Here is a 17818-nt window from a genome sequence, read left to right on the forward strand (position 1 = left end):
ACACACTAGCTCTGCCCATCCCCTCCATACAGCAGCCAATTAGCAAGGAGCAGATGGTTGTGATACAACCTACTTCTCCCTCCTTTCCTTCCATAGGATTTGATCGGGGGCTGGGTAGAAAGGCACGACAAGAAGAATGGAAGCTAGGAAATCACTGACTTATGCCAACAGAAGTCACTTAGGAGTTTCTTTAGGTTATAGAACAAATGTGGTCTCCAAAATTAGACGTAAGGCACTACTGGAATTTTGCATAGGATTCCCTCACCAATTTCCATGAGAGGTACTGTGTTTGGTCAGATGAAACTTTTGACTTAATAAACTCTTTCAGTTGCATTAATTTACCTTACACTTTTGGACATGAGCATTTGTGTTTGTAACTTTGACCACTCGCTCCCTCTGAAGAAAGGCTTAATGAGACAAAGACGGGAGGAACAATAACATCCAGTCAACATGTTAATAGTAGTTGCTGCTCTGAATTAGAAATTGAGCATTAGCTCATGACATAGGACTTTAGACAATATAGGTCTCACAAAGTCTGCAGAGCTTCATTTCAGCTATATCACCATAGTTGTACACAAAGATCCACAAATTTATGCTGGTTTCAACCCCTTAGAACAAAACTATCATCCGTCGTTGACTGTTCACTTAGAACAACGTGTTAGCTCTTACAAAGTAAGAATCACACAGTACTTAGTCGACAGTCATGTTCTATCATTTACTTCATGTTAGAGATTTAACAGCCCATTTAACACAATATCCAGTGATTTTAAGCACAGATTATATTGGATGGAAACCAAGAGGAAGCCAACAAGCTCTTGGAAAAAGGTGCAATTCAGTGATGTTTTGCCAGGATAGTCGTTATTGCTTGTCGCTAGTATAGGAACCAACTTGTCTTCAGTTAGCTCCCTGAATGAGAAAGATGTTCAGTTAACTTTGTTTTGTTTTAGGTCAAATACCAAAAGGCCTTCCAGTTGTTTGTCAATTACAACTAAAGATGTTAACCATCTGCCTGAATCACCAGCAAAGGCAGATTAACCGGTTACACCCCTGTGGTTTGACCATTAATAAACTAATCTCCGTATTGATTCAGATCAACTGTATCATGGAAATTGTTTTTAGCCCTGTTACTAGTGCTGCTGGAGCTCAAAGCATTGCTTAATTTTATTCTCCATCCTATTCTCTGCCCCTTGGAAGGTTCGATTGAAATCTTATCAATTCCATGTTTGGATCCTTTCCCCCATATGAATTTGTTTCTGTGGTTTTCTCCCCCTAGTTTTATTGACACGTTCAAGGCGTGCAGTAGGTGTGGTGTTGAAGCTTTACTGGAGTGTAGTAGGTGTATAGTACAGCTGGTTTCTAAATGAAAAGATTGCTCCAGCATCTAGCTGGCATTGCACCTAACTCTTCAGTTCTTACTGAACGATATTTGGTTTCTTCACAAAGCTGCACAGAGCAAGAAAGAGGTGCCCAAACTCACTGCTGATATGGTTTAATGAGACAAATAGGGAAACTGTCGGTGTCCTTAGTATCTGACAAGGTGCCGTCGGAACTCAGCAGCTCAGGGAACATCCGTACAAATGGACAGTGACGTTTCGGTCCGAGAGTTTACACCTGGGTGATCGCCAATATAAACAGGCAGAGGGAAGGGCTGGAGTATGGTGATAGGTGGATTCAGGTGAGAACCCACCTACCTTCCACCCAGCTTCTGGCACTCTTATCTCACCTGGATCCACCAATTGCCTGCTAGCTCTTGCCTCATCCCTTCCCTTCTTATACTGGCCATCTCCTCTCATTCTTCAGTCCTGATGAGGGACTCTACCCAAAACATCAACTGTCATTTCCCTTCCTGGATCCTGCCTGACCTGCTGAGCTCCAACAGTTTGCATGTTGCTCCACATTACAGCGTCTGTGGTGCCTTGTGTGTCCTGTATCTTTAGTGTGATTATTCCAGAACATTCCACTCCAAAGAGATCACGTACTGTATATAAGTGAGGAATTCCACTAATCCTGAAACTCGTTAAAGAGAAGCTTTACTTGTTTGCCTTGGTTTGGGAGGATGGGCGCTTTCTGGCTGAATATGTATGAAAAAGCAGTAATCTTTATTGTGCTGCTGAGCTCTTAAGTGACAGTAATAACCGTAATGCAATACGATATGTGAAAAATATTACAACTAATCTTCAGACACAAAACAAAAAAGCTGACCTTGAGCCCTATTATCAGAATACCAGAATACATTTTCCATAGTTCACATTGAGCCACTGTAGACTGAAGTAAAGTTCATTAAAGGAAACACCAAAATTATGTCTTTTAACAATGAAACAAATACTAGTGAACGACCCAATGACATAGATTACTTACAAACTGAGGGTTACGTTGACATTTGGAGATTTCATTCCAGACTATGATTAAAGAGACTTCTTATATTTTCCTAGAATTGCCCAAAATGTTCATTTTTGTTTGCCCCCTTTTGCCCTTTAATAAAAAAAAAAATCCATACCGATGTCAGAACTGCAGAAAGCGTCTTGAGGATGGTTTGGCATGCAAGTGCAAGCTTCCGTTAGCTGGTTGATCTGAAAGCTGCTCAAAGCCAGCAGCAAACTCAAAGCTGCTGTGCTGAAAACTGCCATTCTGTCTGAGAGACCTCTCCTTTGGTGAGTTGTTTTGACTGATTGAAAGTTGCAAAAACCAAAGGAAGGGGAAAAAAAACTTTCTTTACTGCTTTAGTATTTTAGTTGGTGAGTGATCCTCCTGTTTTCCCTCTGTCTCTGTCTCCCTCTCTCCAGCTGAATAAGAGAGTACAACTACCCACCATGTATTAGACAAGTGACACACTAGCTCTGCCCACCCCCTCAACGCAGCAGCCAATTAGCAAGTAGCAGATGGACGTGATGTTATAAAAGGAGTCAGGTCAGTAATGGGAATCCTAGCTGTGGTAGAAGAGCATGTTAATGATCCTGAGATAAACAGCTGGCTTGCTAGCAACTGAGGAGGGAAGAAATAATTACTTAACAGAATCGAAAGAGGCTGTCAGGAGCCACTTCCACAGAAGATTAGATTGGGTCTGTGCAGTATTAATTCTAAGGCAGGAAGAGAGGACTGTGTTAAATATTAAACTGAGTTACAAACATAATTTGACCTAATCAGCCTGGCGTTGAGCACTGACCTGACACTCTGCCCCACCCCCACTCCTTTTCTAATTTCAATGGATTGTGATAATGCTGAAGAATCTGAGGCAACATTGTGTAGATGACAAAGATGAGGAGAGTGAAAGGGTGGGAAAGAGAGGTGGGCTACATTCCACTCCTCACTTATGAGTGGCCTTGCAAATTAACAACAATATGAAGGATTTAGATTAAATATTTGCAAACTGGCTAGTGATTAGTCCTTGGAGGAATATTGTTTCTTTCACAAAGGAGGATTTTAGTTGTAGCTTTCTATTTTCTAGCTGGTGAACTGATTTCTGAGAAGGGGAATTTTGTACAAGTTCTAGGAAATAAACCAATTAGTGACTGTTTAAATAATCAATCTTTGTTGTGATTAAGCTTGTTCAGTTTTCTCCATGGGGTGACTGAGTATAATGCATTTGCTTGCCTAAATCTAAACTAACTGCATGCCCTCTGCCAATTTCTGTTGTTGTTCTTGGCAATGAACTACTGAAAGGCTGTGGCATCACAGATAATCTAGTTACATATACATAGCAGTATTGCTCTCAGTAAGAACAATATCATAGTAATTCAGAAGAGTAGCAAAACTTGTACTTATATAGCAACCTGAATGTAGCAAAATGACTCAAGCCACTGGGTATATTAAGCAAGATGTGATTTACACTCTAAGAAGGAAATATAATGACAAAGTATTTGTCTCAGAGGCAGAGGTTTTAAGGAGTCTCCTGAAAAAGGGGAGTTAAATGGGGACCCGAAACAGGAGTGTGTGGGCCATGGCAGTCCAAGTTCAAACTGGGCACGGCACCTGATGATGCTGATGATCAAGAGGGGAGAGTGGATTTGACAGAGTTTAAGGTTTCTGGTAGCTGATGAGATGTTCACCAAAGGTGGAATAACTGAATTTGGAAGTGAAGGGGCCCGAATAAGAGGAGCACAGATACCTCAGGTTATAGGGATGAGGATTTCAGAAACATGAAGAACTGACATCAGGGAGATATGAAAGCAAGGATAAACATTTTAGAGTCAAGATGCTCTTTAATTAGAAGGTAGTGGAAGTCAGGGAGTATAGGTCCATTTGCATGTTGGCCCATGGCCTTCTCTTTTGCCACGATGAGGCCACTCTCAGGGTGGTGGAGCAATGCCTCCTATTCTGTCTAGATAGTGTCCAACCTAATGGCATTAACATCAATTTCTCCTTCTAGTATTTTCTTTTGTTCCCACCCCCTTCCCTCTTCTTCTATTCCCTCTGGCTTCTTACCTCTTCTTCTTACCTGTCTATCACCTCCTCCTGATGCCCGTCCTTGTTCCCTTTCTCCCATGGTGCACTCTGCTCTCCTATCAGATTCCTTCTTCTCCAGCCCTTTACCTTTCCCACCCACCTGGCTTCACCTATCACCTTCTAGTTAGTCCTTCTTCCCCTTCCCCATTTTTAAAATTCTGGGGTCTCCCCCTTCCTTTCTAGTCTCAAAGAAGGCTCTTGGCCTGAATCGTCGACTGTTTATTCATTTCTGCAGATGCCTGACATACTGAGTCCCTTTAGTGTTGCTCAGGGAATATAGGTGACAGGAACTTGCTACAAGTTGGGAGGGGGGAACAGAACTACAACAAGAATTTTTGATTGGATAACCCTGGGAAAATCTTGTCTAAAAATAACAAAGGGCATAGATGAAGCTCGCCTCTGCAGATGAACTGAAGCAGTGAGGTGACATTATAGAGCTGGAAATGGAGGACATTGAATCAGAATCAGATTCACTTTACTGCTAACATGTGAACCATACCCGAATTGATTGAGGTTCGGTGCCAAACGTAAAACACAGGACAATACCATAACGGACGACACAATAACAACCAACAGTTTACAAGACAGTAGTGCAAGCAGCCATGAGTAATCAACAATTAGCAGACTGCTCACATGTACCAATGTCAATAACCAAACTTTAATAAATATGACATATGAAAAGACTCAATACCTACCAACAGAACAAGGAGAGCAGGAAAGGATGTTGTTAGGTCAAAATAAATTTATTATCAAAGTACAAATATGTCACCATATACAACCCTGAGATTCATTTTTTGTGGGCATACTCAATAAATCCATAATAGAACAATAACCATAGCAGAATCAAAGAAAGGCTGCACCAACTTGGGCATTCAACTAGTGTGCAAAAGACAACAAACTGTGTAAACACAAAAAGAAAAGAATAATAATAATAAAAATAATAATAAATAAACAATAGATATTGAGAACATGAGATGCAGAATCCTTGAAAGTGAATCCATAGGCTGTGTGAACATGTCAGTGATGGGGTGAGTGAAGTTAAGTGAAGTTATCCCCTTTGGTTCAAGAGCCTGATGTCTGAGGGGTAATAATTGTTCCTGGACTTAGTTGTGTGAGTCCTGAGGCTCCTGTACCTTCTTCCTGATGGCAACAGTTCAACAGGAACAGTTAGGGTATTAGATCTGAGTGAGTTTTGTTGAGAAGCTGGATGGCTAAAGGAAAGAAGCTTCGGAGATGATGTGTAGTCCTGGTGGTGATGGGCTTGTGGCGTCTCCCTGGTGGCAATTTGGTGAATAAGTGACCGCTAGGGTGGGTGGAGTCAGCAGTGATATTTCCAGCTCTTTTCTTCGCTCTGGCAGTGAACAGGTCTTTTAATGACAGTAGCTGATAGTCAAGGATAGTAATGGCCAAATATGAGTTCCAAAGCTCATTTGAAACTTGAAGTGACAATTAGCTTGCAAAGAGCCTGTTAGTATTTCAGTTGCCCAGGAATAGTGTGAGGTCTGTCTACACGCCCTGGCCCCCAGGCTCTGATAATCTATCTGGCAAAATGCACTGTTATCTGTTATCCTTCCACCGGCTTGGGAGACAGTGGCGAAGGGAAGATTTTTATCATAAAAATAATTGGGTAGGGTTTGTTTGGGGAAGATCATTCGTGAGTTTGGTGAGATGATGGAGGTAGATTGCATTAGGGAGGTGATATGGAAGGATCATATTGGAGAGGTGATCAGGTAGGATTGGTCTGGGGAAATGATTGGATGGGGTTTATTTGTGGAGATGATCAGTTTGGGATAGGTTGGGAAGGGGATTGAGTTGGGATCAGTTGGAGAGATGACGGGTAATGTGTAAGGAAGAGAGTTGGAGAGATTAATAATGCAATGAATGGGAGTGATTGTTGGTCAAGTAGGTGACGTGAGAATATCAGCAGGTGGGAATGGGGCGATCTATATATAAAAGCTGAGGATAGGTGTAAGACCTGCCCTATTGTTGGTGGATGTCTTGTACAGCACACAATGGCCCACATTGCTTGTGCCCTTCAGACAGTCTTGAAATTGACTTCAGCCTTCCAGCTAAAAAGTGGGGTCACCTTAACTTTGACTGGAGGGATGAGTGAAAGAGCTGGCACTACCTGTCTTTGGGCGACAGGACATTATGCCTTCAAGGGTGGGCACTAAGACAGTGATCATTGTTGTCAGTCCAGCCAGCCAGTGATCTTTAAGGTGGAAGGCACTAGGACCATCCATGACATTTCTGGCCTTGGTTCTCTTGTGGGCTCCTTGATGGCGGCTTAGGTAGAGATGACCTTGGTCATCAGTTACCCTCCTGCAAAATCCCATACATTCATACTGTGTTATTGAAACAGTAATATCAATCTCACATTCATACTAATGATCATCATGAGTCCAGAAGCCTTTCTGCAAACGTACATCATAGGCACATTGAACCATTTATACATTTCCTGAGCTTTTGTAAGCAAAGCAGAGCCAATAGGTTCTTGATAATTGATTTTCACCTCCAAAACTATCAGTGAACGAAGATATCCTATACAGCACACACAAAATGCTGGTGGAACACAGCAGGCCAGGCAGCATCTATAAGGAGAAGCACTGTTGAAATTTCAGGCCGAGACCCTTCGTCAGGACTAACTGAAAGGAAAGATAGTAAGAGATTTGAAAGTAGTGAGGGGAGGGGGAAAGATATCCTAAGAATATTTCCCCAATCCTTAATCAGCCAAGGGAAGGTACTTCGAGGAAGAGTACCTTATGGTTATCTAAAGAGGTTGATTTAAAAAACGCTTCATAAAGAAGAAGTCTGTTAGAAAGACAGAAGGATTTTGACAAAGAAATGCAGATCAAAGGGTCTGAGCAGCTGAAGGCACCATTGCCATATGTGAGGGATGTGTAAATTTCTAAATTTGGACAAATGTGGCGTTTTGGGCTTTCTGAGGACAAGAGAAATTTACCAAGAATTAAGGGACAAAGCCATAAAGAGAATTAATATAAATCTGAGGCACTGGAGTCTAATGAATCAGTGCAGTTTAGCAAAGACTCGGGCGGGTAGGGCCTATTTCTGTGCTCTTTAACGCCATGACCCTTAAACTCCACTTGTGACTTGATTTGTAATCATTGAATTCCTTTTCTGCATTTTGTTAACTAAGGTCACCTTATCTTGAACGAGCTATTTCTCTGGGGACTTGTCAGCTTGTAATATTAATTTTCCTATTTAAGAACAGAGCTCGGGTCCTTTTTTTTTGGTGATGTCAAAGGCAAGCAAATCCAAAATTAATATCTCTGAGCACAGGAACAAGGCACCAGTTTGCTCTCTGGTGTTTCTCACCTAATGAGCATTTAAACATTAAACGCCTTAGTCGCAGAACTACCATAAAATAAGTTTTTACAAAAACGCTATTGTGATTTGGCTGGCTGTCATTTATCACATGATTTAATGGAATGAATGTGTTTTGACATTTGGGTACAATATTCATATTTACCATTGTTTAGCTTCTGGTTAATAACAAATCTGTTTTATTAGTGGGCTGACCCTTGGTTAAGAGTTAGCAACACCCATACAGTGCTGGAGGGAACTCAGCAAGCCAGGCAGCATCTATATAAAAAAAAAGTACTGTTGACGTTTTGGGCTTGGTTAAGAGTTTGCAGTTTTCAGTAAAGTTACCAGTTAGAAATCCAGAATCTCTGAATTGAGACGTAGATCTCAGACAACATGTGTGTATGTATACATAGGGTGGGGGGGGGGGGGGAGTTGTGTTTGAGAAGTGGCGGGGGGTGCTGGCTATTTTGCTCCTGTGTTGCATGCTGATGGCATTAGTCAAACCACTTTCCTTTCACAAAGGAAGAAAGGCAAAGGCCTCTAATTAGGAGAGAAGTGTGTTTCCAGCCAATCCTTATATGTAGGAGACTGAACATGCAACATTAATTAGTATGAGCTAATTACTGTGGCCTGCCTCAGCATAATGAAGAAGGAAGTCTTCTGAATGTAACTCTTTATTAGTGCAGCAGGATAGGCAGTCCTGTCACTTAAAGTAGAAAGCAAAAACTCAGCTAATCACAAAAACATTTCTTCTTAAGTGTATGAAAATCTCACATTGGACTCCCCAGGTCATTCATCAGTTGCCCTAGAAGAGTTGTCTGGCAACTGAGATTTAAATCTTGCTCAAAGGATCTCAGATGGTTACTATGCGATATGTTAGAGCAGCATGGGGAATAGTCCTCCACCTAACAGTATACAGAGCAACATCTGGTTCCACTTGTGTGTTACTGCCAGCAGCATTCAGGGATTGAAGTAGATTGTCACGTATCCATGGTACCTGCCAGGGATTCATGGCCCCATGACATCACTACCTTGAGAAGGTTACTTCAAAAGATCGAATTCTTAGGTACAGGCCTTATGGTGAACTAGTGCTGTTGGAGTTTATTCTACATTTCCTTATGGTGTCATTAGGGGGAAAACACTCATAATTACATAGTGTGTTATATTTGTAGAAAGTGTTACAAAGCCTTATATAGGCAGCATGCTGGATTTAGAGATTTCTGTACTTGGAGTCGGAATCCTTTAGGCAGTTTTAAAGTTGCTAGCTTCACGCCGTTTGTAAACTGTGTTGAATGGATTATCATGTGTTATAGTCTCGTGACTGCTCCTTCCTTTCATGTGACACAGGTTACCAAAAGAAAATTCCCCTGGGTGTCATTATCTTGAAACAAACTCTATTTGCAATAGAGAAGGGGAGTCATGAACAATCAGGCTAAAGGTATGAACCAAAGAGCAGTGGATGATCATACTCAGCACTTGGTCATACTTGAACTGGGGGTCATGGGTTAAGGGTGAAAGGTGAAACGTTTAAGAGAAGATGAGGGCGATTTTCTTTACTTGGAGGGTGGTGAAGATATGGAATGAGCTGCCAGTGGAAGTGGTAGATACAGGTTCAATTTTAACATTTAAGAGAAATTTGAATAGGTACGTAGATGAGAAGGGTATGGAGGGTTATGATCTGGGTGTAGGTCGATAGGACTAGCCAGAGTAATCCTTTGGCATGGACTAGATGGGCTGAATGGCCCGTTTATGTCCTATATTATTCTATGACTATGAATCTATGGTCCAGCCCAGCATCGTCTCACTCTCATCAGTGCTCATAGTTTGCACAGCAATAAAACTTCACTAAAAGAGAAATAAATCAAGAATACAAAGTCAGGCAGAATCCTTCACCTGAAGGTGAGACTTTTTCCCCTTTAGGACAACACAAGGATGATGCTCTGCAGAGGCTTGCTCGAACAAAGGGCCTAGAATAATATCTGAGTGGTGCTTGTAACTGACAGTTGGGTTTACTCTCGGATCAGTGTGAGCTGCTGGGCAGGATTCCAGCCTTGTTCACATGATCAGCAGAATTTTTATATCAAACAGCTCCATTTTAGGAAGAAATCGGAAACAGGTTAGTGCTCCCTGAGAGGAGGGAGAAACTGAAGCATTTGTTTTCCCTCTGGATTCGTGTGATTTGGCTTGTCCCATTTGTGACCAATAGAAATTCTTGAAACAGCCAGTTCAGTCATTTCACTGCCAAGAACGTCGTGCAGGGAAAAATAATGTAACGGCTTAACGTGGTAACAATTATATGAGCTATTCACTGCTGGTCAGAGTTTAATAAATCCAGCACATGTTTATAAGGTATGAAGACCAGCTCTGAAACTGTCTGGCTGACTTATTTGCTAGTTAGTCGGCATAGGAATTATGAAGCAGCACCCAATATGTGTATTAAGGTTATTATCAGCAATTGTTTATGTTCAAGTGACAGCTCTTATAAGCAGTATCATAAAATAAAATTCAACAATAGGTTTGAGTGAACTGACATAAAATAAGGCGAATGTTTGTAGGTCTGAAGCAGTATTGAGGTAGTAAGGCTTTGTATTCTTTAGAGCATAGAACAGTACAGCACAGGACTGATGTTGTACCAAACTAACTAAACTAGCAACTGATTCTGCTACATTAAACTAATCTCTTTTGCTTACGCAACATCCATATCCCTCTATTTTTAAAATAGCCTCTTAAAATTCTCTTTACAATTTGCCTCCACCACCACTTCTAGCAGTGCATTCCAGACACTCACCATTCTATGTTTAAAAAAACTTGCCTTGCACCAACCACTCCTTTGAAGTTAACCGCTCTCACAATAAATGCATTTCCTCCAGTATTAGATATTTTGACCTGGAAAATAGATATCAGCTGTTTATCTGTGACTGTCATATTCATATAAACCTCTTTAGAGTGTATCCTCAGACTCCACTGCACCACGAAAAACAACTTGAGATTTCTTGGCTGTTCCGTTTTAAATCACCATGTTTACTTTAACAGTCATTCCTGTTCCACTAATTAGACTTGAAAAATGTGTGTGAGATGTGGGAATTCTGGGAGACCTCTAGCCTCCCGGGCAACCACATCTGCACCAGGTGCATCAGGCTGCAGCTCCTCAGAGAAGGTGTTCGATGACCTTCAGCTCATATGGGAGACTGAGGAAATAATAGATGGGACCTACAGGGAATGCACGAGGTATTCGGAATAAGGTAGATAAACTTGTAGCACAATTACAAATTGCATGTATGATGTTGTGGACATCACTGAATTGTAGGTAGATGGGGTGGAGTGGCTCTGTTAATAAAAAATGAAATCCAATGATTAGAAAGATGTGACATAGGATTGGAAGGGTTAGAATGTTGTGGGTAAATCATTGCATGTCAATGATTTGGACTATGGGTTTAATGGATTTGTAGCTAAATTTGCCAATGATACAAAGATAGGTGGAGGAGAGGGTAGTGTTGAGGAAACAGAGAGCCTGCAGAGAGACTTAGATAGCTTAGGGGAATGGGCAAAGAAGAGGCAAATGAAATACAATGTTGGAAAGTGTATGGTCATGCACTTTGGTGGAAGAAATAAACAGGCAGACTATTATTTAGATGGAGAGAGAATTCACAATGCAGAGATGCAAAGGGACTTGGGAGTCCTTGTGAAAGACACCCTAAAGGTTAACCTCCAGGTTGAGTCAGTGGTGAAGAAAGCGAATGCAATATTGGCATTCATTTCTAGAGGTACAGAATATAGGAGCAGGGATGTGATGTTGAGGCTCTATAAGGCACTCGTGAGACCACACTTGGAGTATTGTGTGCAGTTTTGGGCTCCTTATTTTAGAAAGGATATACTGACATTGGAGAGGGTTCAGAGAAGATTCCTGAGAATGATCCCAGGAATGAAAGAGTTACCATAAGAGGAACATCTGACAGCTCTTGGGCTGTATTCCCTGGAGTTTAGGAGAATGAGAAGGGATCTCATAGAAACATTCTGAATGTTAAAAGGCCTGAACAGATTAGATATGGCAAAGTTATTTCCCATGGTAGGGGATTCTAGGACAAGAGGGCATGACTTCAGGATTGAAGGAGGTCCATTTAGAACAGAGAAATTACTTCAGTCAGAGGGTGTTAAATCTGTGGAATTTGTTGTCACAAGTGGCTGTGGAGGCCAAATCATTGGGTGCATTTAAGGCAGAGATGGATAGGTTCTTAGTCAGGGCATCAAAGGGTATGGGGAGAAGGCAGGGGAGTGGGGATGTCTGGAAGAATTGGATCAGTCCATGATTAAATGACAGAGCAGACTTGATGGGTCAGATGGCCTGCTTCTGCTCCTATATCTTATGGTCTTATGGTAGAGCTAAGAAACTGCAAGGGTAAAAAGACCCTTGTGGGAGTTCTATATAGACCAATGACCAGTAGCAAAGATGTCTAGAATTTAAAATAGGAGATAGAAAATACACATTAAAAGGAAATTATATGATAGACAAGGGGGATTTCAATATGCAAGTAGATTTGGAAAATTAGGTTGGTGCTGGATTACAAGAGGGGGAATTTCTAGAGTGCCTATAAGATAGTGTTTTAGAGTAGCTTGTGGTTGAGCCCACTAGAGAATCAGCTATTTTGGATTGGGTGTTGTATAATGAACCTGAGTTGAATAAAGAGCTTAAGGTAAAAGAACCTTTAGGGGAGATCACAATATGATAGAATTCACCCTGCAGTTTGAGTATTCGGTATTACCGAATTCGCTAAATTCGGTATTACAGTGGAGTAAATGGAATTACATAGCCATGAGAATGGAGGTGGCAAGAATTGATTGGAAAAGAACACTAGCAGAGATGACGGCAAATCAGCAATGGCTGGAGTTTCTGGGAGCAATTCAGAAGGCATAGGATAGATATATCCCAAAGAAGAAGTATACTAAAGGCAAGATGACACAACTGGTGCTAACAAGAGAAATCAAAGGCAACATAAAAGCCAAAGAGAGGACATATAATATAGCAAAAATTAGTGGGAACTTAGAGAACTGGGAAGCTTTTAAAAACCAACAGAAGGCAACTAAGAAGGTAAAGCTGGAATACGAAGGTAAGTTAGCCAATAATATTAAAGTGGATACCCTAAGTTTGGTCAGAGAATTTTCTGGTTGGCTGCCAGTGACTAATGGTGTTCCACAGGGGTCTGTGTGGGGACTGCTTTTTTTATGTTACATGTCAATAATTTGGATGATGGAATTAATGGCTTTTTTGCAAAGTTTGCAGACAATATGAAGATAGGTGGAGGGGCAGGCAGTGTTGAGCAAGCAAAGGGACTATAGAAGGACTTAGAGTAGGAGAATGGACAAAGAAGTGGCAGATGGATTAATGTCAGGAAGTGTATGGTTATGTACTTTGGTAGAAAAAATATAAGCGTAGACTATTTTCTAAATGGAGAGAAAATTGAAAAATTTGATGTGCAAAGGGACTTGGGAGACCTAGTGTAGGATTCCCTAGAGGTTAATTTGCAGGTTGAGTCTGTGGTGAGGAAGGCAAATGCAATGTTAGAATTCATTTCACGAGGACTGGAATATAAAAGCAAGGATGTAATGTTGAGGTTTTGTAGGGCACTAATGAGGCCTCATGAGGAGTATTGTGAGTAGTTTTGGGTCCCTAATCGATGAAAGGATGTGCTGAAATTGGAGAGGGCTCAAAGGAGTTTTATGAAAATGATTCCAGGATTGAAAGGCTTATCACATGAGGAGCATTTGCTGTTTCTGGGCCTGCACCCACTGGAATTCAGAAGAATGAGGGGGAGAAACTCATTGAAACCTATCAAATGTTGAAAGGCCTCAATAGAGTGGATGTGGAGAGCACGTTCCCTGTGGCTGAGGAGGCTAAGGCCAGACGACACAACCTCAGATTAGAGGGACGTCCATTTAGAACAGAAACGAGGAGGATTTTCTTTTTACCAGATAGTGGTGAATCTGTGGAATTTGGTGCCACAGGTGGCTGTGGAGGCCCAGTCATTGGATATACTTAAAGGAGAGTTTGATAGATTCATTGATTAGTCAGGCACGAAAGGATACAGAGAGAAATAGATCAGTCACAGTGAAATGGTGGAGCAGACTGGTTGAGCCAGATGGAGGGGAAAAGGATAACGCTGCTAGAGAAATCTCTGCTGTCATATCTCATGTAGTGCGTGGTGGACCTGACACTGCAGTCATCAGATGTGATGAGCTGTTTGCCTCCCCTTCATCTGAAACTCACAAGTCAAGTTCAGTACTTTAATGAACTTCTGATCTGGGAGCAGATGATTCCGGAAAATAATCCAACTTCTGCAATATGTCCCTGGAGACTTAAAATTACATCTTTACATTATCATCACTCTCAGTTATTTTATGTGACAGACTATTTCTCATAGTAACTTCATTGTTATCCTAACTGTTGTACATCTGCATAGTAGGCTCGATTTGGAGGACTGTTGATTGATTCAAAATAATTTGTTCAGATGAGGCGTTTGGTACCTATTCCTCTGTGTGCATTCACTTCCAAACGGCTATTTTATCAGAATCTCAGAGTCAGGATCAGAATCACCGGCTTATGCCATGAAAGGTGTTGTTTTGTGGCAGCAACATAGTACAATACAAAATAAGTAAACAAGAAATGCAAAAGGAGAGCAAAAAAAGGAAACAAAATACTGAGTTACTGTACGTGGCTTCATTGTCCATTCAGGTATCTGAATCTGAAGCTGTTCCTGAAATGTTGAGTGTATGTCTTCAGGCTCCTGTACCATTTCCTTGATGGTAGAAGTGAGAGGAGGGTATGTCGTGGGAGATAGCGCCTGTTTGAGGTGTTGCCTTTTGAAGATGCCATCAATGCTGGGGAGGCTATTGCCCATGATGGAGCTGGCTGGGTGTGCAAATCTCTGTAGTGTTTTCTGATCCTGTGCAGTGGCCCCATCTATACCGAACAGCGATGCAGCATTTAGAATGCTTTCCACAGTACATCTGCAGAATGTGTTAGATTAAGACAATTTGCGTTCTTTAAATCTTTATAGTGTGGCAAGCATTTGGTTCATCAAGTCAAGTCAAGACATTTTTTATTGTCATCTCGACCGTAACTGCTGGTACAGTACACAATAAAAACGAGACAACGTTTTTCAGGACCATGGTGCTACATGAAACAATACAAAAACTACACTGAACTACGTAAAACAACACAAAAACTACACTAGACTACAGACTTACCCAGGACGGCATAAACTGCACAAAACAGTGCAGGCATTACAATAAATAATAAACAAGACAATAGGCACAGTAGAGGGCAGTAAGTTGGTGTCAGTTCAGACTCTGGGTATTGAGGAGTCTGATAGCTTGGGGGATGAAACTATTACAAAGTCTGGTCGTGAAAGCCCGAATGCTTTGGTGCCTTTTCCCAGATGGCAGGAGGGAGAAGCGTTTGTATGAGGGGTGCGTGGGGTCCTTCATAATGCTGTTTGCTTTGCGGATGCAGTGTGTAGTGTAAATGTCCGTAATGGCGGGAAGAGAGACCCCGATGATCTTCTCAGCTGACCTCACTATCCGCTGTAGGGTCTTGCGATCCGAGATGGTGCAGTTTCTGAACCAGGCAGTGATGCAGCTGCTCAGGATGCTCTGAATACGACCCCTGTAGGATGTGATGAGGATGGGGGTGGGAGATGGACTTTCCTCAGCCTTCACAGAAAGTAGAGACACTGCTGGGCTTTCTTTGCTATGGAGCTGGTGTTGAGGGACCAGGTGAGATTCTCCGCCAGGTGAACACCAAGAAATTTGGTGCTCTTAATGATGTTGACAGAAGAGAAGAGCTTATTTATCTCAACAGCTGGTTTGAAAGCAATGCATTTTAAAGCAAGAACAATACATAGCACTGGTCGCCAGGAATGCTGGAGAGACCCGCCTCCCCCAGAACGCCTCACTGCCCCCACCTGAGGGATCACCCATCCCCAGCAACCCCAGAGTCCACAACAAAGTCCAAGAGGCTTGGTGCTGTTTGATGCTGCTGCCTGGGGTGCTGGGGGGGGTGGGGGGTGGGGGCGGTATATCTGGAGTCCCCCCAGGAGAGGCACTGTTTGGTGAGACAAGAAGCAGAGCACCCAGAGTGTCACTTCCTTCCTTTAGCCTTGCTGGGTCGGTGGTGGCCAAGGGCCGATCCGGTGCTGGCCAACTGCCTTCCGCTGCTCAGGCAACCGCACCAGAAATGCGGTTGAGCTCCTCTCCCGGTCCCTTCCAGTGGTTTCCCAGCTTGGGGAGGTTGTCCCTTCTTCCGGGAGGGGGAGTAGACTCGTACTCAACCCCCCCCCCCCCCCGCCACCCCTAGTAAAGTCACGTCCACGGCTGCAGGCATCATAAGGATGCTTTTGGTGGCCGTTGGCTGCACTTTGGTTCTGCCGAGCCGCATTGTGAGCAGCCCGCAGGCGCCCCCGGAAGTCCTGCAGACACTCCAACCAGCCTCCCCAGGAATCTCTGGCTTGGGAGGGAGGGCGAAACACCAGATCGATGGGCGTGCACAGCGCCCCTGCTCAAACGTGAGCAAAGTTGGTGTACACCGGGCGCTCTCCTGAGCTGCTGTCCAGTATGCCCACGATACTCGGGGGAGTTGGCGACACCAGCCACGCTGGTGTTGGCTGACGAGGACGGTAAGCTGCGTAGCCAGGACACGGTTAAAGTGCTCCACCAGCCCATCGCTTTGTGAGTGAGGGGGGATGGCTCACGTTTTGGTGATTTCCAGCCCTCACCAAACACCTGCACCTCAAAGTTGCGCCATGATCACCGTGGAGTTCCTCAGGAACTCCATGAGTCTCTCAGCAGTGGTAGTGGTTCTCTGCTCTGGGACTGCGTACACCTCTAGCCACCGTAGGGTAATCTATAGCCACGAGAACGTAGCAGTTGCTGGCATCGGTGTGGGGAAAGGGCCCAGAATATCCACCCCTACACGTTTCACTGGAGTCCCCACCAGGTACTGCTGCATTGATGCCCTAGACTTGTGGCCCGGACACTTTTGGGACGTGCGGGCGTTGCGGTAGTGCACGAACAGCTCCACGTCCTGCCTGCATCCAGAAACATATGCCCAGCTTGCCCATCGTCTTTGCACCCCCAAAATGGCCAGCCCATGCCCTGACCGCAGCACCATGGGGGGCCCACCGCCCACAGGAGGTGGTCTGTCCCCATCAGCAAACTGTCACCATGGAAACAGCAACCCGTTGTGCGCCCCCAGCGTGCCCTGCTGACAGGATAGGGCTTCGGTCTCCGGATCCAGCACACAGGCCTCCCCGCCCACCCTGGCCGCCATCCCACACTCAGCCATCATTTCTCTCGGGCCAACACGGGGTCACTCACCTGCTCATTTGCCCCCTGGTTCTGGGGTGGACCGCTGTGGGGTGTGCTGCACTGCAGTACCAGTGATGGTTGTTGTTGCGCTGGCCTAGTACGCGTTCTCGAGCTGCCCTGCTGGAGAGCTGCGGCTTTGGAGCCCCCCCCGGCACATCCACACGGAGAGCGGGTCCAGGCCAGTGATGCAGGAGGCCCGGATGTCTGCTCACCACACCGCGTGCTCCACTGTGCTTTCCCCCACTGCGACGTTCAGCCACCTCTTCCCTCGCATCGCCATCCCCAGTCGCCGGTGACCGTAGCCCGCTGGACCGCCATTGTTGTCCACCCAGGCGGGGGTGGCCGGTCCGCGTTGGGAGAGGGCACCCGGATGGATGATGATGATGGTTGACTCCGTGTCCAGCAACGCATGGCATCTGATTGTCTCCACCACGCAGCCCGCGTATAAGCCTTGCTCTTCACCCAAACAGGCCACCAGGCGGGATTCTGCTGGGGCACTTGGGCGGCACTGCCCGCTCGGTGTTTCCTGATGGCTGCTCTGGGATGTGGGGCCTGGGCCACACGGTCTGCCTCACCACACCGGTAGATGAGATCACTCCGTGGGATACGACGGGCCGACGCGACTCCGGTCGGACCTGTCTCGCGAAGTCTTCCTCGTTAGTTTGCTCCTCTGCCTTGTTGACACAAG

The 17818-nt window shown here is 44.1% G+C and overlaps 2 protein-coding genes across 3 annotated transcripts in view; one reads left to right on the forward strand and one right to left on the reverse strand.

The window, feature by feature from the left end:
• Window positions 1–2807, reverse strand: part of LOC140734813 (metalloproteinase inhibitor 3-like) — a 32053-nt gene extending 29246 nt beyond the window's left edge. The window contains exon 1 of the mRNA XM_073059371.1: window positions 2498–2807. Within this exon, the coding sequence (XP_072915472.1) occupies window positions 2498–2627 (130 nt within the window). The 5' untranslated portion in view covers window positions 2628–2807. The remainder of the gene's footprint in view (window positions 1–2497) is intronic.
• LOC140734814 (synapsin-3-like) overlaps window positions 1–17818 on the forward strand; it is a 315531-nt gene that overhangs the window by 217665 nt on the left and 80048 nt on the right. The gene's annotated exons all lie outside the window — the stretch shown is intronic.

This window comes from Hemitrygon akajei, chromosome 10 (genome assembly GCF_048418815.1).
Source record: "Hemitrygon akajei chromosome 10, sHemAka1.3, whole genome shotgun sequence".
NCBI classification, from domain to species: Eukaryota; Metazoa; Chordata; class Chondrichthyes; order Myliobatiformes; family Dasyatidae; genus Hemitrygon; species Hemitrygon akajei.